Here is a 26,402-nt window from a genome sequence, read left to right as displayed (position 1 = left end):
CTGGGGATGAATTGATAATTGATGTTATTTGCTAATGCTGAGAATGGATTTTCAGAAGCATTCGTTATTCCCTCGCATCAGCCGATTCCTCCTCCAGTCTTAATCTGGGGCATTAGACATCTTAATGTATTTTAGAGTTTCCTTTACACAACGGGCTCTATAAATCTATGATGTTTGTCAATAGGCCTCCGCCTGCTTAAGTAACAAAAATGTGCGCCCCTGCCGGATTAAAAGGTTGCAAATCATTATATATATATATATATATATATATATATATATATATATATATATATATATATATATATATATATATCGTATATATTATACAGATACTGCTGTATTTCAAAATAAACAGTATATATACATATATATATATATATATATATATATATATATATATATAGAGATATATATATATATATATATATATATATATATATATATATATATGTATATATATATATACTTTTTATCTTGAAATTAGGGGATGGAAGTGTAATTTTTTCCTTGCTTTTTCCATTAAAACGCATAAAAAGTAAAGTAATTACTGAAAACAACCATAAAACGAAAAAGTTATAGATCATTTCGGTGTGATAAGTAGTGATAAAGTTATTAGCGAATGAAAGGGAGGAAGGAGCGCTGACAGGTGAAAAATACTCTGGTCTGTTAGGGTAAAAACCTCTAAGTGGTGAAGTTGTTAATCTAGCGTAGCGTTACATAGGTTACATTTTGCCATACACAGATATGTTATTGGAATTTTTTTTCAATTTGTTTCATTTGTTTATCTAAGTTTTTTTCACCGGATTTTAGGACATGTTGGAAAATCAGATGATGATTTAGGTTACATTCATATAAAATTAGAAAAAAAAATTGACAAACCAAAAAGTTCACAAACCTTCAACTCTGATATTTGTACATAGAATATCCATGTTAGGCTGCCTAGAGTTTGCCTTTAAAATGAGTACTCCAATTCTTGTTTTGCACAAATGTTTCTAATAAAGATGTCCTCATCAGCATTCAAGTGTTTGAGTCCTATCTTCACTTGAGTTAAAAACAAGATCGGCAACAAGTGGTTAGATTAGCTGGGAGAGTGGAACGGCAACCTTCCCGTTGGCTCGCAACGGAATGTTTACGTCCTTTTAACTTTCTGTGTCTGAGGGGACCGAGTTATTAATAATTTGGAGGAGAGAACAACGCCTTTATGTTATGACTCCCGGGCCACTTGACATGATCTGGCACCACTTACGGCTAATGTGCAGAATGCAGCGGGGGATGTTTTTATCATTATCTCGGCAACGACCAATGTTCTCATTTCTAAAAGTCTTGTTCCTGCGGATTCCCAGACTGGAAAGCTCTGCCTTTCACCTAAAAAAAAAAAAAAAAGAAAAAAAAAAGAAAAGACGGTATTTTTTTTTTTTAAAACAAAAAGTTCAGTGCCGCACCTGCTGGGGGACTATAAGTAACAGCATGCCCTGCAAAGTGACATGCACTGGGAATCGTCGTTGTACCTCTTGGTGCAAGACTTTGGGTGCCAGGAGTAGCTAATCGAATCATTTTAAATCATAAATAGAGCTCTAATTAGTAACCTGGCCCTGACACAAAAATTTCTTCTGGAGTACTTTGACTGCAAAAGAAACTAAAATGTTTCTGATATTTTTTACTTCTAATGTAATGGTTGCAACATCAACATAGCCCAATAATTTCAAGCAGCCAGCAGAGTGCAGGAGGAGGACAGCTGTGGGTGCAGGGCCATATTTACCATAAGGCACTGTAGTCTTGTGCCTACAGGCGCCTGATAATGGAAAGACAGCCCCCTCCCCTCCCCGAGTGCCTCCCTCCTTCCCTATGCAGAGTCCTGATGAGAGTGTAAATGAGAGGTTACTCACATGGCTCTCTGCATTCCACTGGCGAGATCTCCCTTCAGTAAGGGGCACCTCTAGCTACTCGGTACTTCTGGCTACCTAATACTAAGGAGCACCTCTAGCTCCCTAATACTTGGGGGGCACCTATGATGGGCAAGGGACAACCAGCACACTTGCAGTAAAGTTTGGCAGGGGTTTGTACGTTCATGGAGGGCGAAATCTAGAGTGCCAGGAGGACATCTATGCCTATAGGCTCCTGTGAGGTAAATCAAGGCCTGTGTGGGTGTGTCTTGAGATGCTGTCCACTAGCTGGTTGGCCTGGCATAGGGAGTCTGGGCTGGCATGGGGAGGGGGTGTTTTGGCATGGGGCCGGGGGGGGGGGGGGGCGGTTAGGAATCTGGTATGGAGTGGGGGGGAATCTGGCATGTGGAGGGGCTGGCCAAGACCAAGTAGAGAATTGAGCAAGAGGTGCTCCCACAGGAAGTTGAGAAGAAACTTTGTTTCCTCAGGAGATTTCATACAGTGTCTGAAACATAACAAAAAGTCCTGCCTATAGTAACACATATTATTAAATTATAAGACTATCAAATTGAGTCTATGAACTGTACTGTACATGGAGAGAAACGTACCCCTCCTGATTCACAAATTCTGCCTGTCCACCCTAAGCTGCTCCTACTTGACACCTATCACTAGACCAGTGCCTACTAATTCTGTCAGTGATATCACATGACTTGCGGTGCTGACAGCCAATGATGGGAGCTTAGTGAGGGAGTCAGGGGTGTTGTTGGTGTCTCACTCCAACACTGGTTCACTTTAAGGTACTAATCACTCTGACAAAATGTAAAGAAAAGGAGTGCTACATCCATTAACTTTATTTAGACAACATCCGTTAATGAAGGGCATGGGACTCAGCCACTAGGTGCTGCACAAGACTAAGACAACATCAGTGCTTGGAGTATCACCTCCATTTCTTGGTAAACATAAAAACAATTCCTTTCAGGCCGTGTGTATTGCAATGATTTCAATAGACATTTCTAAAGTGGGCCTGTCTTTGCTGGTAGCTGACTAGCTAGATGTGGCTGCACATGGGCTGTGAACAGACATTTGGGATCTTGAGATACCACTGGCTGAATATATGTAATGGTCATACAAGACAAGGCATACCTGTAGTCTAGTACATGGGGAGGGGGAGCACAAAAAAACAAGCAAATTCAGAATAATCCATGGGGCCCACTAGCAAAAACTTTGAGGACCAAGGCACATGGGCACTGACAGCTTCCTGGCACCGTAGATATGAGTGGACACGGCTAATTACACTAACATTCAGTAGAGACTGAATACAGCCAATAGACACAGATATGTAAGGTTGTAGGGACATAGAGCATAGAAAAAACAAAAGCGTAGTAACCACATTATGGACCTCCTGGGCCTTCTCTGCTCCAAGGCCTCATAGCAATTGCTATGGGACAAGAGCTGCTACACCAGGGCGAAGCAGATGGTTTTGGTGTCGAAGCTGGATGCCGATATAGGAGTAATGCTATACTGCGTGGGGTGTGTTTGGGTAATTCGGGGCTCCGGTGATCTCTGGACCCAGAATAACTTCTTCCTCTGAGTTGTTATGACTCGGAGGGGGAATAGTATTTGACGCCGCCGGGGAGTTTAGCGGCAGCAGGGGGAGCCGTCATTCAGCTCATCCTGCGCCCAACTCATAGGCGGTGCAATAACACACACCAGGGGAAGGACAAGACACATGACAATCCCAGCAGACAAAAATGTGTGTGTGTGTTTGTATATGCACTTTTAGGTGCATAACAATATCCCCTGCGACCCCCGCCATTGGGGGGGGGTCCTGGGAGCTAGGGGGAGTTCCTTTTCATACAAAGCAGCAGTGGAGTGGAGCGTTATACATTACCTGCTCCCAGCGATACAGAGCCTCTTCACTTCCTGTTCAGTTTACTAGTGCCGTGCAGCCAGCCACTCACCAAGCAGCTTCCACCCCAGCCACGTGACGTGGTGATTGGCTGGCTGCACGGCACTTGCTAACTAAGGAGAAAGTGAAGAGAGACCTGTATCACTGACAGCAGAAGGTAATATATAATGCTTTGTGGATACAGGACTGCCTCCGCAGAGCAGCATCATCTACCAGGCAACCTAGGCAGGTGCCTGGGGCCAATGGGTGTCAAAGGGCCCACCAGCCACCTCCTCTGACCTCTCTCTACTTCAGCTTACCAAAAATACCACAACGGGGTCCTAAATCTACTACCATGCATAGGTCCCCATTACATCTTAACACATCTCTGTGCCCCCCACCCCACCCCCCTATGTGAAGTAGATTGGGATTGTCGGGCTTGGTAGATCTCTGCGGAAGAGCCTGTCCTATGTATTTAGGCCCCTGATTAGGTACCAATTGATATCCTCAAGCTGGACAGACAAAGATACGTATGTTTGTTTATTTCTATTGCCTTATGATGGCAGTTAGTTCAGAAGTTTTACTTCATTGAATTCTACTTTATACAAAATCTGCTTGCAAAGAAAAAAAAGGAGAAATAACAAATCTGTTAGCAGAACTTGAAAATATGAAAAACAGATTGGTGGTCAAGGGAGAGTCCCCGAGATCCAAATTATCCGAGATAGGCACAAAAAGAAGGAACCCCATCAATGCAGATGTCTATGTATCGCAACTTTTTATTAGTGTGGTCAAAAAGTTGCACAAGGTACAAGAGGAAGAACGGGGCTGGCAGGAAGTGGAGGGGCTTAAATATACAGTAAATACCAGTTCAAAGGGGAGGGGGTAACAAGGGGTATTCCCGCCATAGTCCAAAATAGTAAAAGTAGCTGGCCATGTGCCAGGGGGTGCCAGGAGAAAAGCATATAAAAATCACAGAGATTCAGATCAGCTATAACTTCACTTGATGCAAAGACTGAACTGAACCACTGAGCTGAAGTTATGGCTGTAAGAAGAATGTCCTCCCTAATGCTCCTAAGTGCAGTCCTCAGCATGATGATCCTTACATCGCTGGCTGATGAGCACAAGGTGAGGAGTTCTCAATGTATAATATTATAATATACTTTTTCCCATGTTTGATCATTTACTATTGTTCTGTATTTCACTTTCCAAACTTTATTTATTATTCTTAATTAGCAACCCCTATTAAACTTTTTATTTGCCTTTTGGATGATATGAAAAGCGGACAGTCAGCCTAACTTCCTATCTTCACAGGAAGGGCTTGATTCACTAAACTGTGACAACTCAAATATCACACCTTATCAAAGATATCACACCTTATCAACGTTAACACGCCTTATCTGAGTAGCATAGCAAGCGCTACAAACCAGGAGCTCAGGGCAGGACGAGTGCCATTGCCAATTAGTAGGCATAAGTTCGTAGCGCTCGCTATGCTACTCCGATAAGGCGTGTTAGCTTTGAAAAGGTGTGATATCTTTTCATAAGGTGTGATCTTTGATAAGGTGTGATATTTGTGTTTTCACGGTTTAGTGAACCAAGCCCGAAGTGTGGTGAAGCTCTCTACCACATACAGAGACAGCAAAAGGAACTCGAAGTGAGAGGCGTATGGAGCTGCCATATTTTTTTTTCTTTTTAAACAATACCAGTTGCCTAGCAGCCCTGCTCATCTTTCAATCGATAGAATCGCACACCTATGGTAGGGCAGTGCTGGTGCTGGAACCTGCAGCAGAGATAATCCAACACTTAAGAGAGGGATCCGCACACAGTCTTTAAGGAACTACGTGCTTTTATTGCTCCAATGCTCACATATAATACACACCAAATCGTCTCAGCCGACCATCGTTTCAGGGCCAATCAGGTCCCTTTTATAAAGGCATATGTTGTCTGCTTATGCTTTGATAAAGGGGACCCAATTGGCCCTGAAACGATCGTTGGCTAAGACGATTTGGTGTGTATTATATGTGTGTATTGGAACAATAAAAGCACGTAGTGTTGACATCAGTAGTGTCTGAATCACAAACCTGAAACAAACATACAGCTAATGCAGTCAGAGACATCTCATCTGCAGGGTTATTCATAAGGTCTATGGCTAAAAAATTTAGAGGCTGAGGATCAGCAGGACAGCCAGGCAACTGGTATTATTTAAAAGGAAATAAATATGTCAGCCTCCATATGTCTCGCACAGGGCCGGGCCAAGGCATAGGCTAGAGAGGCTCCAGCCTCAGGGCGCAGTGTAGGAGGGGGCGCACAATTCATTCAGCTGTCATTCCTAATTGTGTATAAAGCAGAAATAAATAAGAAAAGGGGATACATAGCAGTGACTGCAAGCCAGATAACTAGAGATTAAGGTGTTGGGGAGGTTGTGGGCCCTGTGGCGCTTCTTAGTCTAATAGCAATCAGTGTGTGACAGCTGGGGTGGGAGGGATGGAGGAGCGCACTTTGGTGTCTCAGCCTTGGGTGCTGGAGGACCTTGTCCCAGCTCTGGTCTCGCACCTTGGGTTCCCTTTAAAGGACACCTGACGTGAAAGGAATATGGAGGCTGACATATGTCATCCACCCCCGGCATTCAGTATTAAAGGACAAGCTTAATGAGAGGGATCTGGAAGCTGACATATTTATTTCCTTTAAATCAATGCACATTGCCTGGGCGTCCTGCTGATCCTCTAAGACCCTCCTCCTGCCTTTGATACTTTTAGCCATAGACCCTGAACAAGCATGCAGCAGATCAGGTGTTTCTGACATTGTTGTCACATCTGACAAGATTAGCTGCATGCTTGTTTCTGGTGTTTTTCAGACACTACTGCAGCCAAATATATCAGCAGGGCTGCCAGGCAACTGGTATTGTTTAAAAGGAAAATAATATGTCAGCCTCCGTATTCTTCTCTCTACAGTTGTTCTTTTAGGGAGCGGACTTCAGTTATCAATAGGCCACTTTATCTGATTATCTTTGATTCTCTTTTGGTTCCTTATGACTGGCGTAGAGTTTTTTCCCTTATTTAAAAGTAACCCGAGGTGTGAGACCTATGGAAGCTACTTACTGTATTTCCTTTTAAACAATATCACTTGCCTGGCAGTCCCGCTGATCTTTCTGGTCAGTAAGGTCAGTAAGGTCTAAATCACACACCTGAAACAAGCATGCAGCTAATCTTGTCAGATTTGTCATAGTCATCTGATCTGCAGGCTTGTTCAGGATCTATGGCTAAAAGTATGAGAGGCAGATGATCAGCAGGACAGCCAGGCAATGTGCATTGTTTAAAAAGAAATAAACATGTCAGCCTCCATATGTCTTTCACATCAGGTTCCATTTTAAGAAAGGAAATAGATCTGAACTGGGAAACTACAGATCTCTAAGCTTAACCTTCTTGGCGGTTCTTTAATTCTGCCAAATAGGCAGAAATACATTTTTTTTTGTTTCATATAAAGCTACCAGAGTGGTAGCTACATGAAACAACACTAGAGGGCGCATGTGTCCCTCTAGTTTGATCGTCGCCAGCATCAATAGCAAACAGGGGAATGCGTATATAACGCGTTCCCCTGTTTGGCTTTTCCTGTCGCCATGGTGACGATCGGAATGACGTCATGGACGTCAGCCGACGTCTTGACGTCAGACGCCTCCGATCCAGCCCATAGTGCTGCCTGGAAGTCATTGGTCCGGGCAGTGCAGGGCTCTGGGGGGGGGGGGGGGCCTCTTCCGCCGCTGCATGCGGCGATCAAGCTGGACGCGCGGCTAGCAAAGTGCAAGCTGCGCGTACAGCACTTTGAATGAGGCGAATCGCCCCACCAGGGGCTGAGATATCTACTGCGGCGGCTTACCCCGAGCTCAGCTCGGGGTTACCGCTAAGAGGGTTGAAGGACAAATGAAGTGAGAAGTATGTAGAGGCTGTCATATTTAATTATTTTTAAGCAATGCCATCTGCCTGGCAGCCTTGCTGATCCTCTGCCTCTAATACTTTTAGCCATAGACCCTGAACAAGCATGCATCATGTCAGGTGTTTCTGATATCATTGTCAAATCTGACAAGATTAGCTGCGTGCTTGTTTCTGGTGTGATTCAGACACTACTGCAGCCAAATAGATCAGCAGGGCTTCCAGGCAACTGGTATTATTTAAAAGGAAATTAATGTGGCAGCCTCCATATTGTTCTCACTTCAGTTGTCCTTTAACATCAGTTGCGTAAATAATGGAAATAATCAAAATCGGATGATTGCATTCAGGGCTCTTTCACACTAAGACGTTGTGTTTGATGCGAGGTTAAGGTCGCATAACGTGTCCCTAATGCAACGCATGTTAGCTTTGAAGTTGGACGTTACATTGAACTGCGTTATGCGTCTCTTGATGCGTACTTTTTGACGCATACTGATCGAACAAAAACGGCGCATGCGGCACATTAGAAACAAAACAAAACATTACTGAGCATGTGCAAACATTCTAACGCAGCAAAATACGAGTGTAACGCACAGCACGCTGCACTTTCATTTACCGTGCTGTGTTATACTCCAACACAACGTGGGCACTGTGAACAGCCCATTGATTTCTCATTAGAGCTGGTCCACACTAGGTCCGGAAACATATCCGTGGCTGCGTTTTTCAAACCTGATGAAAAACGGAGTCCCGGATACTAATGTTGAAAATAGCAGCCAGCCTCACCCAAGTAAAAAACGGATCCGTCTGCGTTTGCGGGGACCCGTTTTCAAAACCTGAACGGAAGGTCCGGACCTGCTGCATTTTCACGCAACGGATCAGGACCACAGATACACGCAGGGGTAGTGAAAAGCAATGAGAAAACGCATCTCCAGCTCCACAGGCAAAAAACTGATGTGAAAACGGATAGCCTGAGCTTTATGATTGGCCCAAAAAATCCTCCCACTCCTTCCTAATGATAGAGACATTTTCTGTCAGGGAAAAACCTGAACGGAAACTGATACAAAACTGATGCAAAACTGATGCACCTTCATCAGTTTGCAGTACGGTGGGTACTTCCCCTGATCCGGACTGCAGTGTCCGTCCTGCAACCGGGTCTAGTGTGGACCCAGCCTTACTTACACTGTCAGTTGTTCTGCATTAGGGGCTGCTGTAACGTCGCACTGTGAAAGCAGCCTGAAGCATGAGAACGCCATGCAGGTCTGCACAGCCAGTATTGGAGAATTAAAAAAAAAGTATACTTACAGAGATATTATATAGAATCATACATCTGCAAATGATTATAATCTCATCAAGCCAGCAATATTTATTGCTAGGGAAAAATAATTGTTTTTAGCCTCTATTTTGTCAAATGACTCGATTTTATTAAAATACTCATTGCAGTGAACTTTACTTCACTTTGGCGAATGGCCAGTAGTAAATATTTCCTCATGTTCTGAATTAATCACTTTTGATATATACTTCCTGCCAGCTATAATGTCCAGCGATTTCCTGGCGATTGCATAACCCATGCTTATTGTTTCATAATCACTGTTTGACTAGATAAATATTTCTGGCTCAATGAGTTTGTAATCATTTGCAGATGTTTGAGTCTATATAATAAGGTGGTCATACTCTTAGGCCTCTTTCACAGTAGGACGTTGCGTTTTGATGCGACGTTAAAGTCGCAACGCAAGTTACAATGCAACTCCTCAAATAAGTCGCACCGCAACTTAATGCCCCGTTATCGCATACAGTAGAACATACAGGCAATGAAAAGTATGCTTTCAAGTCATTACTGAGCATGTGCAAACAGTCCAACGCAGCTGATAACGTGTATAACGCACAGCATGCAGCACTTTCTAATAACACTACACGTTACACACAAACGCAACGTGTGCACTGTGAATGTCGCACAGACTTAGTATTGCTGTGTGTTAGTCTGCGTTATAAGATTTTATAACGTGCAACTTTAACGTGGCACTGTGAAAGAGGCCTTAAAGGGAACTTGAAGGGAGAGGAATATGGAAGCTGCCATATTTATATCCTTTTAGACAATATCAGCTGCCTGGCAGCCCTGCTGATCTATTTGGCTGCAGTAGTGTCTGAATACCACCAGAAACCAGCATGCGGCTAATCCTTGTTAGATCTGACAATAATGTCAAAAACACCTGATCTGCTGCATGCTTGTTCAGGGTCTATGGCTTAAAGTATTAGAGGCAGAGGATCATCAGAGCTGCCAGGCAACTGGTATTGTTTAAAGTGGTAGGAAATGTAGCATTTTTTCTTTGCTCTAAAAGATTATTTACAGCCTTAAACCTACTACCACAAAAAAATGTAGCAGAACAGCATTCAAACAGTTAATTACAGCATTTTGTTATGCACTGGAAAGCTCCTTCAGCTTATGATTTGCCTCCGAAGAGGAGATAACATTATCTTTTGTTTACACTCCTCTGTTGTTAGATTCTTAGCTGTGCTGAAAACTAGCTGCCTCTGCTTCTAGCATGCACACATAAGAGCTCACTGGAAGATTTTAAAAGCAGCAATAAATAAAATGCAATGAAGAATGACACACGGACAGGAGAATGACGCAGAGACACGTAGGGCTTGATTTACTAAGAGGTGCTAACCTACTTAGCACGTCTAAAGTCTTAAGGCGCGCTAACCAGGGTGCTAAGTAGGTTAGCACCAGTTTTCTCAATCAGATCGTGCGCTAAGTCCCATAGGCTTTAGTGGGCACTTCGCGCGGAGCGCCCTGCGCAGTGCGCGCACAAAACTTTGTGCGCGGTACTTTGCGCACGATCACTACTTCTCACATTTCAACTGAGTTTAGACGTGCTAAGGGCCAGTGCTAAAGTTAGCACCGTTTTGTAAATCAAGCCCATAGGGTTTTATTATAGAGGATAAGGTTTTTTTTTCCCTTTCGTGTCACTTTAAGTCTGGTAAAGTTGCCATGTTCAAAGTAGCGCATGGCATGGTCACAGTTAGTAGCATGGGGGGTGGGGGGGGTGGGGGGCACAAGCCATTAACTTTTAGCAACACGCGCATTACCGGATTAATGTGCGCGTTGCTATGGTAAAGCATGGTGTAACGTATGCATTATTACGGGAAGGCACGTGACATTGAGGGTTAATGGACAGAGCCCCCACTTCCGCTAGTAACTGTAAAATTGCACATGTCAACTTTACCGGACTTTACTGCATCAGGCCCTATGTAAGTATATAACATCAATAGTCCCCATTATATGGCAGAGAGCAGAGTGGAATAATCATTGTGACCTGACAACCTAGTATGTTTAACAGGACCAATTTCCCAGCTAATCCGCGGAGCTGTCAGTCTGATTGTCCCCTCGGCACACAGGCAGGTCACCGGCGGCACACACAGCGCCAGGTCACATTGGTCACACCAGCCCAGTGGCACGGCTTTAGCTGATGCCCGGCCGCTGGGACCTCTCATCTATATTTCAGCAGCTGGGTTAACCACAAGGCCACTTCCATCTTAATGTTTCCTTATTTACTCCGCTCTTTATAGGAGGACGAGTCTAAAGAAGAGACTGACGTGACCGTGACTGTTCCAACCGGCATGCCTGAGGTGAGTGCGGGGAGAGCAGGGAGCTGGGAGATTTTTTTTATGGAGCTGCCAATGTCAGGATGTGGCCAGGAACCGCCCCCCCCCCCACCCCCCAACCCCCTCAGCTCTCACATAAAGGAGGGCTCCAGACCACAGCAGCAAACCCTGCATAAGAAGGGTTACTGTGTGTATGCTTAAAGAGACTCCGTAACAAAAATTGCATCCTGTTTTTTATCATCCTACAAGTTCCAAGAGCTATTCTAATGTGTTCTGGCTTACTGCAGCACTTTCTACTATCACCATCTCTGTAATAAATCAACTTATCTCTCTTGTCAGACTTGTCAGCCTGTGTCTGGAAGGCTGCCAAGTTCTTCAGTGTTGTGGTTCTGCTATGCACTCCCCCCTCCAGGCCCCTCTCTGCACACTGCCTGTGTATTATTTAGATTAGGGCAGCTTCTCTCTTCTCTCTTATCTTTTACAAACTGGATAAATCCTCCTCTGAGCTGGCTGGGCTTTCACATACTGAGGAATTACATACAGGCAGAGCTTGCAGGAAGAAACAGCCTGACACTTCAGTGGAAGATAGCTGCAGGGGGAAAGAAACACACAAATGATCTCTTGAGATTAAAAAGGAAGGGTGTATACAGCCTGCTTGTGTATGGATGTATTTTCTATGTGTGGACATACTGTACATCAACCTACTTCCTGTTTTGGTGGCCATTTTGTTTGTTTATAAACAAACTTTTTAAAACTGTTTTTAACCACTTTTAATGCGGCGAGGAGCGGCGAAATTGTGACAGAGGGTAATAGGAGACGTCCCCTAACGCACTGGTATGTTTACTTTTGTGCGATTTTAACAATACAGATTCTCTTTAAAAGAGACCTGAGGTGAGAGTAATATGGAGGCTGCCATATTTATTTCATAATTACATAGTTAATTTGGCTGAAAAAAGACCTTTGTCCATCAGGTCCAAGCAGGATAAAATAAATAAATAAATAAATAAACAGGGAATTCTTAGGTTCCTTCTCTCCTATACCTTCATGTATCCCAACTGATGGAGAAAAAGCAGAAGAAAACAAAACCCTGATTCCAGGGGGCAGTCAGATAAACTCTTTGGATCAACTCTGTTGTGAATTACCAAGTCATTATAGCCTCTGATGTCATTTAATGTAAGAAAAGCATCCAAACCTCTTCTAATGAGTAACTCCGACCAAAAATTGAACTTTATCCCAATCAGTAGCTGATACCCCCTTTTACATGAGAAATCTATTCCTTTTCACAAACAGACCATCAGGGGGCGCTGTATGACTGATATTGTGGTGAAACCCCTCCCACAAGTAACCCCTCCCACAAGAAAAGTTCGAACTTTTGGCAGTTACCTGTTTGTGAACCTTGCTGCCTTGTGGGAAATAGCTGTTTACAACTGTTTCCTACTGCCACAAACCATGCAGCAGCTACATCACCTGCCAACAGTAAAATGTTCACTGGAGTTCCTCTTTAAAGAAAACCTGAACTGAAAATTAAAAGTCAAAATAACCATACACAGGTCATACTTACCTCCCGTGTAGTCTACTCCTCAATCTCTTTCTCCTTTCCCACGTCCTGTTTGTCCACTGTGATCAAGGGAATTCTCTGTCCTCTATTTTGAAAATGGTCATTACCCCATAACAGCTTTCTGGTCAGCACACTGTTAAACTGTCATATTGCCCACTTGAGCTATAGGAAAACATAGTGTAACGATTGTGGAATTCTCTCTGTGATCAGCACACAAGACGTGCGCTGACACTGCAGAAATCCTCCACAAGAGTGTAATTTGAGGGAACCCAGCAAAAGGTGCAATGCACCTGTAGAGGGAAATTCCTGTCGGCAGGTGGAGCTGTGGAGTGCAGAGGAACAGCTCCTCTGCCCTGCCACAGATGCCAGATATGAATTGCACGAAGGGAAGAAACACAGGGCAAGATAGCCCTGAAAGAGAGAGATCAAAGCGACAGAGGGTATGTGTGTCCACCAATCTAGTCGCCACCCTGCGACGATGAACACACAACCATGAAGATAAAGTGAGAAGGCAATCGCCAGAGATGGCGATTGCTAACAGCGACACAAGACCGAATAAGCACAGATGAGGAATGTATGTACTGTATGTCCACCAATACAGCCGCCAACCTGCAACAGTGGACACACAACAGAAGAAACCAAGTGAGAACGCAATCGCAAGAGAAGCGATTGCGGAAGAGAATGAGCACAGGGACAGAATGTATGTATGTGCCCCAATCTAGTCGCCAACCCGCGACGGTGCACATACAACAGCAGATATGAAGTAGGAACGCAATCGCGAGAGAGGCGATTGCCAGAGGTGACACAAGGCTACAGCAAGGCAGAGCACGAGAGTAGCAAAGGTACAGCAAATCATACAATGAGAAGATAAGGAAAATAACAAACGCTAACTAAACACGAACACAGCACTCATTCGCAACAGTGCACGCGTTTATGCGTGGTCTCCGCGTGTTAAGCACAACAGAGACAAGCACGCCTAACTAACCACCGACAGAAAAACCTGAAACAGAGGACGCGAACGCTTGCTTAACGGTTACCTCACCGAGCCTCCAGCAAGCGTTCGTAGCAGACAAGACAGATACACGAAAACAGAAATAAGTGAGAGATACGATCCACTGCTCTTTCCGCCAGAGCAAGTGCGATCCAAGTATAGAAACAGAGCGAGCTGGATCCACTGCTTTTTCCGCCAGAGCAAGTGCGATCCAAGTATAGAAAGAGCGATGGAGATCAGACGGATCCACAGCACTAGCGCAAGGCGAGTGCGATCCAAGAAAGACAGATAAGATGAGATAGCTGGTAGCAACCGCTGCTCCACCTATACTCCAAGAACAAAGATCAGAACGACTTCCTGTCGACCACCGCTGGGACAGGACAATCGCAACAGACAAACAAAACAGATATGCAATCCTAACTGCACTAGGGAACCTGCCTAGTGCAGTCCCAGGAATTACTCTAGGCTAATCTTCAAACAATGAGCAAGGCTGACACTGCAGGAGTGTTTCACAGGACTAACCCTTATGACCAGCCCAGGTCTGTGTTATCACATGGTATATATAGAGCAAGCCTACAAAGGATGTGGCTAGGCAATCTGCATGACAAACGTATGCAAATTCCTCAGCAGCAAGCTGCAAAACTGACAAAAGGTCTCTCTTCCAGAGACCTGCAGAATGCAGACCTGAACAGTGGTCAAAAAGCTGCCAGGCAGCCGAGCGGATCCTCACACATAGACATTACTTGGCACATCAGTTGTCCTCTCAGCTATAACTGACAGCAACTAATAAATAACTGACAGCAACGGATATATTTCAATTCTGACAAAATGTTGTCAGAACTCGAAGCGATCACTGTCAGAAGAAAATGGTGCGTTTCTGAGAGGAACTAATAGCAAGGCAACTATGTAATGTTAATTTGAAGTTACCTCATGTGTTTATTTTAAATAATTTTATTCAGTACAGGTTCTCTTTAAGTGCAGATATAGAATTTATCATAACCACAGTACAACTTGTGGTAAAATATTCCACGTTTTAACTTTAAGGGCCCGTTTCCACTTGCGCGGTGCAAATTAGTCGCGGAAAACGCAAAACTAATTTGCACACGTATGCAAATCTTACCGCGAATTCGCGGGCGTTTTCGGAAATGTTAGTAAGTATGCAAATTTAACGATGTCAAAGCCTGTGTTCTTTTACATTGATTTTATGCGAAAACGCCCACAAATTTGCGGTAAAATTCGCATACGAAAACGCATGCGAATTTCCTATTAAATACATTGTATGCGAATCGCATAGCGGTATGCGGTATGCAAATTCTGATGGCTCTGCCGTGCAGATTTTTTCTGCACAGAAAAACGCTCAGAAATCCGGACAAGTGGAAACAGTCCCATCCACTTGTATTGTCTATGCGAATCTGCATACAGGAAACACATGCAGATTCACTCTAGTGGAAACGGGCCCATAGGCCTGGTGCACACCAAAACCCGCTAGCAGATAACCCGCTAGCAGATCCGCAAAATGCTAGCAGATTTTTAAACGCTTTTTTTTATTTTTATGAGGCGTTTTGCTAGCGTTTTGTGGATTGCTGCTGCGGATTTCAGTGTAACATATTTCAGATATTGTTACAGTAAAGCTGTTACTGAACAGCTTCTGTAACAAATCCGCCTGGCAAACCGCTCTGATCTGCCGTTTTTCAGAGCGGTTTGCGTTTTTCCTATACTTAACATTGAGGCAGAAACGCATCCACAATCCAAAAAATGCCTCCCCCCGGGAGTATGCGTTCCAGCAAAACGCCTCCCGCTCTGGTGTGACCCACCCCATTGAGATACATTGACCAAGCGTATCTGCAGCCGCAAGCGGCTGCAGAAACGCTCAAAAAGCCGCTCGGTGTGCGCCAGCCCTTACTGTTAAGAACCACTTCCGAAACAGATTGTAAAACTTCTTTTTTTCATTTTAACCACTTGCACACCTGCAGTCTCTGGCCCCTTAAGGGCTGCTAGTACCTAAAAATGGGGCTTTTTCGACGTCTCGCCGTACGGAGCCGCTGCTCTCGCCATTCACGTCGCTCTCACGTCACTGCAGCCCACTCACTCTGCTGTCGCTATGACATCGATTCCCCAACACCTTCCATTGAGGCAAAACACCTCAGAAACGGTACAGGTAGCGCTTTGCTGAGCGGATCGGATCGGAAAAACACCGCTCAGATGTGAACACTTTCTTGGGAATCATTGCACAAGCGTTTTTAAGGCGATTTTTAAAATCGCTGGCGCTTGAAAAAAAATGCAAAACGCCCTAGGTGTGAACAAGCCCTTAGGTGTTCTTCTGACTGAAATCTGAAAAGATTAGCCATATGCTTGTTGAAGGGTTGTGACTTGTGACTATGCCAGAAGATCAACAGAACTGCCAGGAAACCGGTTTTGTTTAAAAGGAAAGCCTCCATATCCCTCTCACTTCAGGTTCTGTTTAAAGTATTATTTATTTATTTATTGTATTTATAAAGCGGCGACATATTACGCAGCGCTGAGTTGTTGAAATCATCTTACAGGGGCACTATGGCGGAAAATTGTAAAATTTTAAATATGTGCAAACATAGACAAATAGGAAGTATGTTTTTTCCAGAGTAAAATGAGCCATACATTACTTTTCTCCTATGTTGCTGCCTGTCACTTACAGTAGGTAGTAGAAATCTTACAGAAATGACAGGTTTTGGACTAGTCCATCTCTTCACAGGAGATTCTCAGCAAGGCTTTTCTTCTTTATAAAGATACTAGCTGAGTGCCCGGCGTTGCCCGGGAATGTATTTGGCGAGTGTTGGCTCCGCCCACTTTTTCTAACCCTAACACACAATTACTCAATGACCAAGTTTGTGAGCTTTGCGGTCTTTGGAATCAATAATTTGCATTGAAATGAAAAAAAATCTGATTGGCTGTTTGTGGCTCCACCCCCTTTTCTGAATTTGAACCCCAGTCACCCAATGACCAACTGTAGCATGTTTGAGGCCTGTGCCATTAACAGTGCAAGAATGGCAGCAATTAAATATTCCCCCTGAGAAGCAATAGGTGAAGTTTGATTCACTTTTGTAGGCTCCACCCACTTTTCTGAATATTAAACCCAGTCACCCAGTGACCAACTGTGCAAAGTTTGAGAACTCTGCCATTAACAGTGTAAGAATGGTTGCAGTATACATTTTCCCAGTGAAATTTGTATTTGTCTCCGCCCACTAATGACCTGGAACTGCCTGCCCATGTATGTATTTGACCGGTTTTGGCCCCGCCCACTTTTTCTAACCCTAATGCACGAACACTCAATGACCAAGTTTGTGAGCTTTGGGGTCTTTGGCATCAATCATTTCTATATTCCCATAGAAATTAAACAAATCAGATTGGCTGTTTGTGGCTGCGCCCCTCTCCAACATTTGAATCCCAGTCACCCAATGACCAACTATAGCAGGTTTGAGGCATCTGCTATTACCAGTGTAAAAATAGCAGCAATTTAAATATTCCCCTTGAAAATCAACAGGTGAATTTTGATTGGCTATGATAGGCTCCACCCACTTCCCTGAATATTTATCTCAGTCACCCAGTGACCATCTTGGCAAAGTTTGAGATCCCTGCCATTAACAGTGAAGAAGGGCTGCAGTTTACATTTTCCCAGTGAAATTTGCTATTGGCTCCGCCCACTTTTTGTAACCTGGACACACAGTCACTCAATGACCATGTTTGTGATCTTTGGGTCCTTAGCATCAATAATTTGTATTTTCCCAGTGAAATGAAACACATCTGATTGGCGGTTTGTGGCTCTATCCCAGGCATGGGCAAACTTGGCCCTCCAGCTGTTAAGGAACTACAAATCCCACAATGCATTTGCCTTTATGAGTGATGACTGTGGCTGTCAGACTCCTGCAATGCATTGTGGGACTCGTAGTTCCTCAACAGCTGGAGGGCCAAGTTTGCCCATGCCTGCTCTATCCCCTTTTCTGAATTTGAACCCCAGTGACCCAATGACCAACTGTATCATGTTTGAGGCTTGTGCCATTAACAGTGCAAGAATGGCAGCAATTTTAATATTGCCCTTGAAAATCAACTGGTGAATTCTGATTGGCTTTTTTTAGGCTCCACCCACTTATCTGTATAATAATCTGTGCCATTAACAGTGCAAGAATGGCAGCAATGTAAATATTCCCCTTGAAAATAAAAAGATGAATTTTGATTGGCTGCTGTACGCTCCACCCACTTTCCTGAATATTAATCCTAGTCACCCAGTGGCCAACTGTGTCAAGTTTGAGAACCCTGCCAATAACAGAATGGCTGAAATCAATCTAACAAATATGATTGGCTGTTTGTGCCTCCACCCCCCTTAGTGAATTTGGTCCCCAGTCACCCAATTACTGACTGTACAGCAAAATTTGTTTTTGGCTCCGCCCACTTTGTGTAACCTTGTCACACAGTCACTCAATGACCAATTTTGTGAGCTTTCAGGTTCCTGGCATCAACAATGTGTGAATGGAAGCAGTTTATCCAGCAAAGAAATCTGTATTGCTGTCTGTGGCCCCGCCCCTTTAGTGAATTTGGACCCCAGTCACCCAATGACTGACTGCAGCAAGTCTGAAGCCTCTGCCATAAACAGTGTAAGAATGGCAGCAGTTTAAATATTCCCCTTTAAATGCAATAGGTGAATTTTGATTGACTGTTGTAGGCTCCACCCACTTTCCTAAATCGTAATCTTATTCACCCAGTGACCAAGTGTGGCAAGTTTGAGAACCCTGCGATTAACAGTGTAAGAATAGCTGCAGTTTACATTTTCCCATTTAAAATGAATGGCTGAATTTTGATTGGCTGTTTTATGCTCCGCCCACTTTTCCTGGATTTGTAACTTCGGTCTCCAAGTGACCAACTGTGCCAAGTGTGGGGACTCTGGCTTGATTACTGTGAGAATGGCAGACTTTTACATTTTTTCCATTGACTTGAATGGGTGAAATCTGATTTGCTGTTTGTAGCTCCGCCCAGGTGTGCAGGGGGGCCGCGAGACCCCCAGAACCTATCATCCCAGGTAGTAAGGGATCTGTGTACCAAGTTTCGTTCAAATCGGTCCAGCCGTTTTCGAGTGATCGCGGCACATACACACACACACACACACACACATACACACACACACACATACATCCGATTTTATATATATAGATTTCCTAAAAAGCATTTAAACAATGATGCTGGCCAGCTTCCCTGCTCCCTACACAGTTGTTTGGCAGTTGGACAGAGCAACTGCCATTCACTTATGCTACGTACCAGAGGCGGTACAAGGTCCTCCAGCACCCAAGGCTGAGACACCAAAGTGCGCCCCTCCATCCCTGCCACCCCAGCCGTCACACACTGGTTACTATTAGACTAAGAGGTGCCACAAGGCCCACAACCTCCCCAACACCTTCATATCTGGGATCAGTGAATAATGGCGCACAGTGCCTATGCATAGAAATGGCGCCGCATTAAAAAGATACGCTTATCGCTATTTATCGTTAGTACTGCATAATAATGGCGCACAGGGAAAAAAGAAGAAAAACGGCACACACTAACGTTATTTATCAATAGTGGCACACACTAACGTTATTTATCAATAGTGGCACACACTAACGTTATTTATCAATAGCGCCCTACATAAGCCAAACTGCAGAAGTTATTTAACTGCAAAATGATGAATGGATTTAATGTAACACTGTCAAGGTTAGGGTTAGGCACCACCAGGGGGTCTTAGGGTTAGGCACCACCAGGGGGGTGGTTAGGGTTAGGCACCACCAGGGGGGTGGTTAGGGTTAGGCACCACCAGGGGGTGGTTAGGGTTAGGCACCACCAGGGGGGTGGTTAGGGTTAGGCACCACCAGGGGGTGGTTAGGGTTAGGCACCACCAGGGGGGTGGTTAGGGTTAGGCACCACCAGGGGGGTCTTAGGGTTAGGCACCACCGGGGGGTTTAGGGGTTAGGGATAGGTACAGAGAGGGTTCTGTGTGTTAACGCTAAATAACAATAAGGCTTTAACGCTAAATAACAATAAGGCTTTAACGCTAAATAACAATAAGGCTTTAACGTTAAATAGCGATAAGCGGCAAACGGATTAGCGGCAACACCGTACGCCATTATTCAAAGGCGCCATTTTCAGATGGATGCACATATGCAGTCACTGCTATGTATCCTCTTTTCTTATTTCTTTCTGCTTCAAACACAATTAGGAATGACAGCTAAATGAATTGTGCGCCCTCTCCTATTCTGCGCCCTGAGGCTGGAGCCTCTCCAGCCTATGCCTCGGCCCGGCCCTGCTACGTACACACATGCGACAACGATCGTTCGTTGAGGACGACGAACGAACTTTTAATTTACGAAAGAACGACCGAAGTAAAGTTAGTTGTAAAAAGTGTGTAACGATCACATCGTTAGAACGAACGTTACACCACGTAAAAGCACTTAATGCGCCTGCGCATAAAATTGTAAAGTTCCTTGGAGAAAAAGTGAAATACGCATGTCCAGCCTGGTACGAACGATCGTTTCCAACGATGTACCACTTTTGCTAACGATCGTCGTGGTAAAAATCCGCCAAGACAGAACTTTGTTTTGTAGCGATTTGTCTCGTTCGTCGTTTGCCTTAATAGTCGTTGGTTCGTTTTTTGTAACGATCGTCGTTGGTAAAGATCGGGGAACGATCGTTACAAACGACTATAGTCGCATGTGTGTACGCGCCTTAAGTGCTCTTGAAAATAAATATATCCCTGAGAATCCCCCATTAAGAGATGGACTAGTCCAAAACCTGTCGCTTCTGTCAGATTTCTACTACCTGCTGTAAGTGACAGCAACATAGGAGAAAAGTAATTTATGGCTCATTTTACTCTGGAAAAAAACGTACTTCTTATTTGTATGTGTTTGAACATATTTTAAATTTTACAATTTTCTGCCATAGTGCCCCTAAATTGGAGGCCTAATCAATATGTTAATTATTTGCATTATTTAATCAAGTCCTATTTCATGATATAAATAAGGATTTCCTGCAGGCAAATTTTTATATGCAAAAACAAAAGTATTATATGACAAAAAGAACTCTACTTCCATTTTGACATTTAAAGAAATAATATGTAATAAATTCAGCACAGCTAGTGATGATCGTAATCTGCTAATTACGATAATGCAAAATGTCGCCTACATTTTCACAATTACGACCACACATATTGTAACTACAGTTTGGAAATTCAATTAATTTTGTGCAATCCATTCATAATTTTGCATAATGACGCAAAATGTTGCATCACGTTGTGCAGACAGCAGTTATTAGCACCGCCCACATACGTGTTATCAGCACCGAAAAAAGAATAAAAAAGATACGCAAAGGAAAAATGTTTCTTAAACTCAGAAAAATGACACTTTAAAATCTATTTTTCCTTTGCATTTTTTAAAATTGATTTTCTCAAAAACGACAAGGCCTTTTTGACTTGTTTCCACTATTCCCTTGAACATTCATAGCAATTTTGGTGACAGTGGCATGTGTGGGGATTGGCTATTAACCGCTCAAGTGGGCATGAAATTATGGGAAAATTATGCAAAATGTACGCAATATTGCGAAATTACGGTTCCTGAATTCTGATTACACTGACTAACGAAATGAACTACGACACAGACAGAATGTATAAAAAATTAAATAAATGAAATAAACTTGCAAGAGGCACTGAAAATGACTGCAGTCACAGAAAGTACTCACAGTGGCATACAATGGTGATCAGCTGTTTGAAACACACTCCACTGTTGTCCCATATTTCCTATGGGATGTGGACTTTCTGCAACGCTCCCTCCTCTTCCACACCCCCTAAGAGGAGGGAATGGGAGGGGGATAAGAGAGGAAATTGAGGCAAACCCGCCTCTTCCTGCCTTAATATTTGACTTCAGCCAAAAGTCAAATTTGTCAAGATGTAATTACAGGGAGTTTTTCATTAAAAGCGGAACTGAATACCGTAAAAAAAAAGAAAGCACTACTACGTAATATTGAGCTATGTGGCAGATGGTTACCGAAAACCCGAGGCAGCATTAAAGCGGACCTGAATACTGTAAGAAAAAAGTGTTTCACTTACCTGCGGCTTCTAACAGCCCCTTGCAGCCTTCCTGTCCCGTGCCAGTCCTGCCACGATCCTCCGTTCTCCCGCCGCCAGCTACTTTCCTTACCGTTGATGCGGCAACTGCGCCTACGCGCCTCGGGCCAAGTGTATCTTTCTTCACATTCCCGCCCACAATAGTGTCCTTTAAATAAAAAAAACTCCCTGTAATTACATCTTCAAAAATGTGACTTTAAGCTGAAGTCCAATTTTTTAGGCAGTAAGAGGCGGGCTTGCCTCAATGTCCCCTCCTATCACCCTCCCATTCCCTCCTCTTAGGGGGTGTGGAAGAGGAGGGATTGCAGAATGCCCGCCTCTTCCTGTTGAGTAAAATGAGTTTATATCCAGAAGTCCCATTTTTCAAGGAGTGATTACAGGAAATGGAGGGAAGGAGTAGAGTAGCGGGCAATGCACAGAGGTAGGTGGATCCTGCGTGAATATACCTCTGTGCTTACCTTAGGTTGCTTTGCCCCGGGTCAGGTGTCCTTTAAATTGTCAGTCAGGTCTGATAACGTATAAATGTGGCGAGTGTTAAATAACATTAACTAGCAGCCATCAGCTGGTGATAATGCTGAGGAGATGTGATCTGAAAAATGCTGATATTACAGGAAAGATAATGGCATTTTTCTGGTGATCAGTCAGTTCCAATTCTTAAGAATAGGCTCATTAGTAAATCAGCCCTATTGTTATAAATACGCCACAGATATGAGGGACGTCACACTGCACTGGTGTCAGGGGAGGGAACGGGAAGCGAGCTATTTGTTATTGCTGAAGACTGACTCTGCTCCTTTGCAGAATGCTATTGTTCTTTTGCTTTTACTAACTTAAAGTGGACCTGAACTCAGTGCTTTCCTTTTGCTCTAGAAGATAAGCAACAGCATTATAACCTTTACAGAAAAACATTTGTCGCAGCTGATAGAAACCCTGCTATGAATATGCAGTGTGTCTACTTCCTGCTTTCATGGAAGCAGACATAGGGTTAACATCCTGTGTTTACAAATTAGCTGCTCTGCCAAAGCAGCTAGCTGACACAGCTGAGAGATCAAATTACAGTTGTAATTAGTCACAGATGAGGGGGTATTATACAGGCTAAACTCTCTAAATACATACAGAGTGCATTTCTCTATGTCCCATTCTGTCCTGTGCAGTGTGAGATCTTGACAATATTTGCTCAACACAAAATACTGTGGTACAGTGGGGGAAAAACCCAACGGTGGGCCCCTGTGCAGAAATGAAGGGGGGCCCATGTGGGTCAGAAGCTGAGTCACAAACAATCATCACTGCTCTTCATGGATTACAGAGAAATACACAGAAAAAAAACCCAGAGGATAATCAAGCCCTAACTGTGGTGCAGCTGCATGGGCCCTAGAGGGCATTGGGCCCCTGTGCAGCTGCACAAGGCAATGTCTGCCTCTGCTGCCATAGGTCACCGTTGATTTTTTTTTAAAGCTAAAAATGGGGGTCAGCTTATTTGTGAGTTATGGCCGATGTGCAGGGCCCCCTACACACTGGAAGCATCGTAGTAACCATAGCGACCTATCTTGGCTCCAGCTGCAGCATTGTAAATCACCTGTGAGAGCTCTGGGACTTTGCTGCGGTCACATGACAGTGAGCCCAGAGCCGTATTGGGGAGTTACGCAGCTGCAGAGAGACGCACTGACTGGAGCTGGAGTGAGGAGAGGCAGCTATCTTTACCAGACTCTAGTAGTCTATAAGGGAAAACAGGTCTAGGAGCAAAGTGTTTAACCTCTTGGTGACAGTGTCACGCCGATGGACATGGACGCGGCTCCAGCCCCAGGATCGCCTAACGCCGATTGGCTTAAAGTCCTCGGGGCGTGTTTTGCAGGAAATCGCGCGCGCATCAGCGCTTGGATGACAGAGCTGCGCTCCATCATCAGTCTCCCACAGCGATCGCCGTCTATTTAGTCTGCACAGCGATGCGATGTATGGCAGCGCTGTACTGGGGACAACCGTGTGACACAGCTGTCCCCCTGGGGGAGACAGGAGCGATCCGCTGTCATAGGCTGAAGCCTGTGACGGCCGATCGCGCTGATTGGCTGGCGGGGGAAGGGAGGGTTATAAAATGAATAAAAAATAACAAAATTTATTAGTACAATAAACAAATAAATGTTTGTTACAAAAAAAGAAACATTGGGGGAGCAATCATAGCCCACCAACAGTTAGCTGTTGGTGGGCAGAAAATGGCGGGCAATCATTTGTGTGTTGAGCTGTGCGGTCCTGCAGTGAGGCCTTAAAGCTGCAGTGGCCTATTTTGTTAGAAATGGCCTAATCTTTAGGGGGGTTTAAGCCCGTAGTCCTTAAGTGGTTAAAAAAAATTAAGGTCACATTCACAGTGCGACGTTGCGTTTGATGCGACGTTAAGGTGTCTACCTCTAACACAACACATGTAGACTTACAACTTGGACGTTATTGTGCGTTCTGTAATACTGCGTTAAGATGTTATGACGTCTAGTTTTATGCGTCTCTGGGTGCTGCGTTTTCGTCGCACAATGATGACTATAAATAAGGAATTGTTTGCAAGGGAATTTTGGTTATTATTCCACATTGTAAACGTTAACAAAATATGCATTTAGATTTATTTTTTAACTCAGATGACTTCAAGGAGTGAAAATAAACATAACTCACCCGAAAAACAAAACAAAAACAACTGGAGCATGCACACTACCAAAATAAACGCTACACACGATACTAACGATGGAACGAAAACGGTGCATGCATTAGATATTTATTAGAAAAAAATGTGACATTACTGAGCATGTGCAGCACAAGTAACGCTGCAGATTCATTGCTAAACGCACAACATGCAGCCCTTTGTTATAACGCAGCACGTTTCACACTAACGCAACGTGTGCACGGTGAATGTCACACTGAGTTTGTATTGCATTGCATTAGTCTGCGTTATATCATTTCATAACGTGCGACTTTAACGTCGCACTGTGAATGCGACCGAAAACATAAAACAAATTTGTTTTTAGTTTTCAACCTAATAAGTAAATCAAAGAAAAAGGTATTGCTGTATATTTCTATAACTAATCACTGTATATACAGAAAGGGTGATCTGGGCGGCTCTGCAGCGAGGCCTATTTTGATAGAAATAGCCTGGTCTTTAGTGGGGTTTAGCGCTGTGGTCCTGAAGTGGTTAAAGGACCACTGTCACGAAAGTCCGAAAAAAAGTAAAATTGAAAATAATGTGAACACATACAAATAAGAAGTACATTTCTTCCACAGTAAAATGAGTCGTAAATTACTTCTCTCCCATGTTGCTGTCACTTACAGTAAGTAGTAGAAATCAGAACAGACAGGTTTTGGACCACCTCATCTCCTCATGGGGGATGCTCAGCATGGCCTTTATTTTTTTTTTATAAAGGCACTCCATGAAGAGGATTTATAAAAATATGCTAACCAGCCTCCCTGCTCACTGCACACTTTTTTGACAGTTGAATGGAGCAACTGACATTGACAGTGATTTTGAAAATAATGAAAACCCTGAGAACCCCCCATGAGTAGATGAGCTGGTCCAAAACCTTTCGGTTCTGTCAGATTTCTTCTACCTACTGTAAGTGACAGGAACATAGGAGAAAAGTAATTTATAGCACATTTTATTCTGGGAGAAATGTACTTCTTATTTTTATGTGTGTACATTATTTTAAATGTTACAGTCTTTCAGGATAGTGGTCTTTTAAGCACCTTCAGAAATGGCATTTTTTTTCTTCCGGGAACAGGGTCTCTTTTATTTTTTTGCACAAGATGTGATGATGAAATCATTTGGCTCGTGCGCGGTATGCAAATTAAACCTTTTCATGTTGGCATGGAGTGACGGACGCTTGTTTGTGTATTAGCGGCATACAGAATTGCATATCAATTCTGCAGCGTTCTGTAAATGTCGATGAAACCTACAGATCTGGGTTAGCATCTGTTGAGCCGCGTCCCTGTGCCAAGTCCTGCAGGCATCGGCAGCACCGGGAGCAGGTACACGCCAGCGGAGGGTCACATTGGAAAGGTAAAACGCAGGCAGGGCAGGAGAGCCATTCAGCCGGAAGCTGTCCAAAGTCCTTAATGTAACGGCTGCCATTGTAAAATTTTATCGATAAGGAGTCATGCCTGTCGTTAAATGGATCATGATGCTAATTGGTCGTTAACTCCTTCCTGTCTGCTGACTGCAGGGCTGTAAAAATTCAGGCGACTAAGGGAAAAGCTGTCTTGTTTTTTTTCTGGTAGGATGGGAAAATTGGAATTTCTGTTGATTTTGCATTGGAGCCTTTTGCCACCAAAAATCGTGTTCACGGTGCTGTGATGCAAACGTGATTTTTTTCATTTAAAGGATCCTCGAGGTGACATCTGACATGATGAGATAGACATGTGTATGTACAGTGCCTAGCACACAAATAACTATGCTGTGTTCCTTTTTTTCTTTCTCTG

The 26,402-nt window shown here is 43.8% G+C and overlaps 1 protein-coding gene and 1 long non-coding RNA gene across 3 annotated transcripts in view; one reads left to right on the top strand and one right to left on the bottom strand.

The window, feature by feature from the left end:
- Positions 1–26,402, top strand: part of LOC137521801 (sialic acid-binding Ig-like lectin 8) — a 283,306-nt gene that overhangs the window by 214,746 nt on the left and 42,158 nt on the right. For both annotated transcript variants that reach the window (XM_068241540.1, XM_068241541.1), the window contains exon 10: positions 11,259–11,318. In XM_068241540.1, coding sequence (XP_068097641.1) covers positions 11,259–11,272 — 14 coding nt within the window. In that variant the 3' untranslated portion in view covers positions 11,273–11,318. The remainder of the gene's footprint in view (positions 1–11,258; positions 11,319–26,402) is intronic.
- LOC137521802 (uncharacterized) lies at positions 945–25,341 on the bottom strand. Its single transcript, XR_011022208.1, has 3 exons — positions 25,258–25,341; positions 21,942–22,107; positions 945–1,365 (listed from the first exon to the last, which is right to left on the bottom strand). It is a non-coding gene; the product is annotated as an uncharacterized lncRNA (long non-coding RNA).

Source organism: Hyperolius riggenbachi, chromosome 6 (assembly GCF_040937935.1).
Source record: "Hyperolius riggenbachi isolate aHypRig1 chromosome 6, aHypRig1.pri, whole genome shotgun sequence".
NCBI lineage: Eukaryota > Metazoa > Chordata > Amphibia > Anura > Hyperoliidae > Hyperolius > Hyperolius riggenbachi.
The sequence above is the reverse complement of the archived record's forward strand: the minus strand, read 5'-3'. Positions and strand labels throughout refer to the sequence as shown.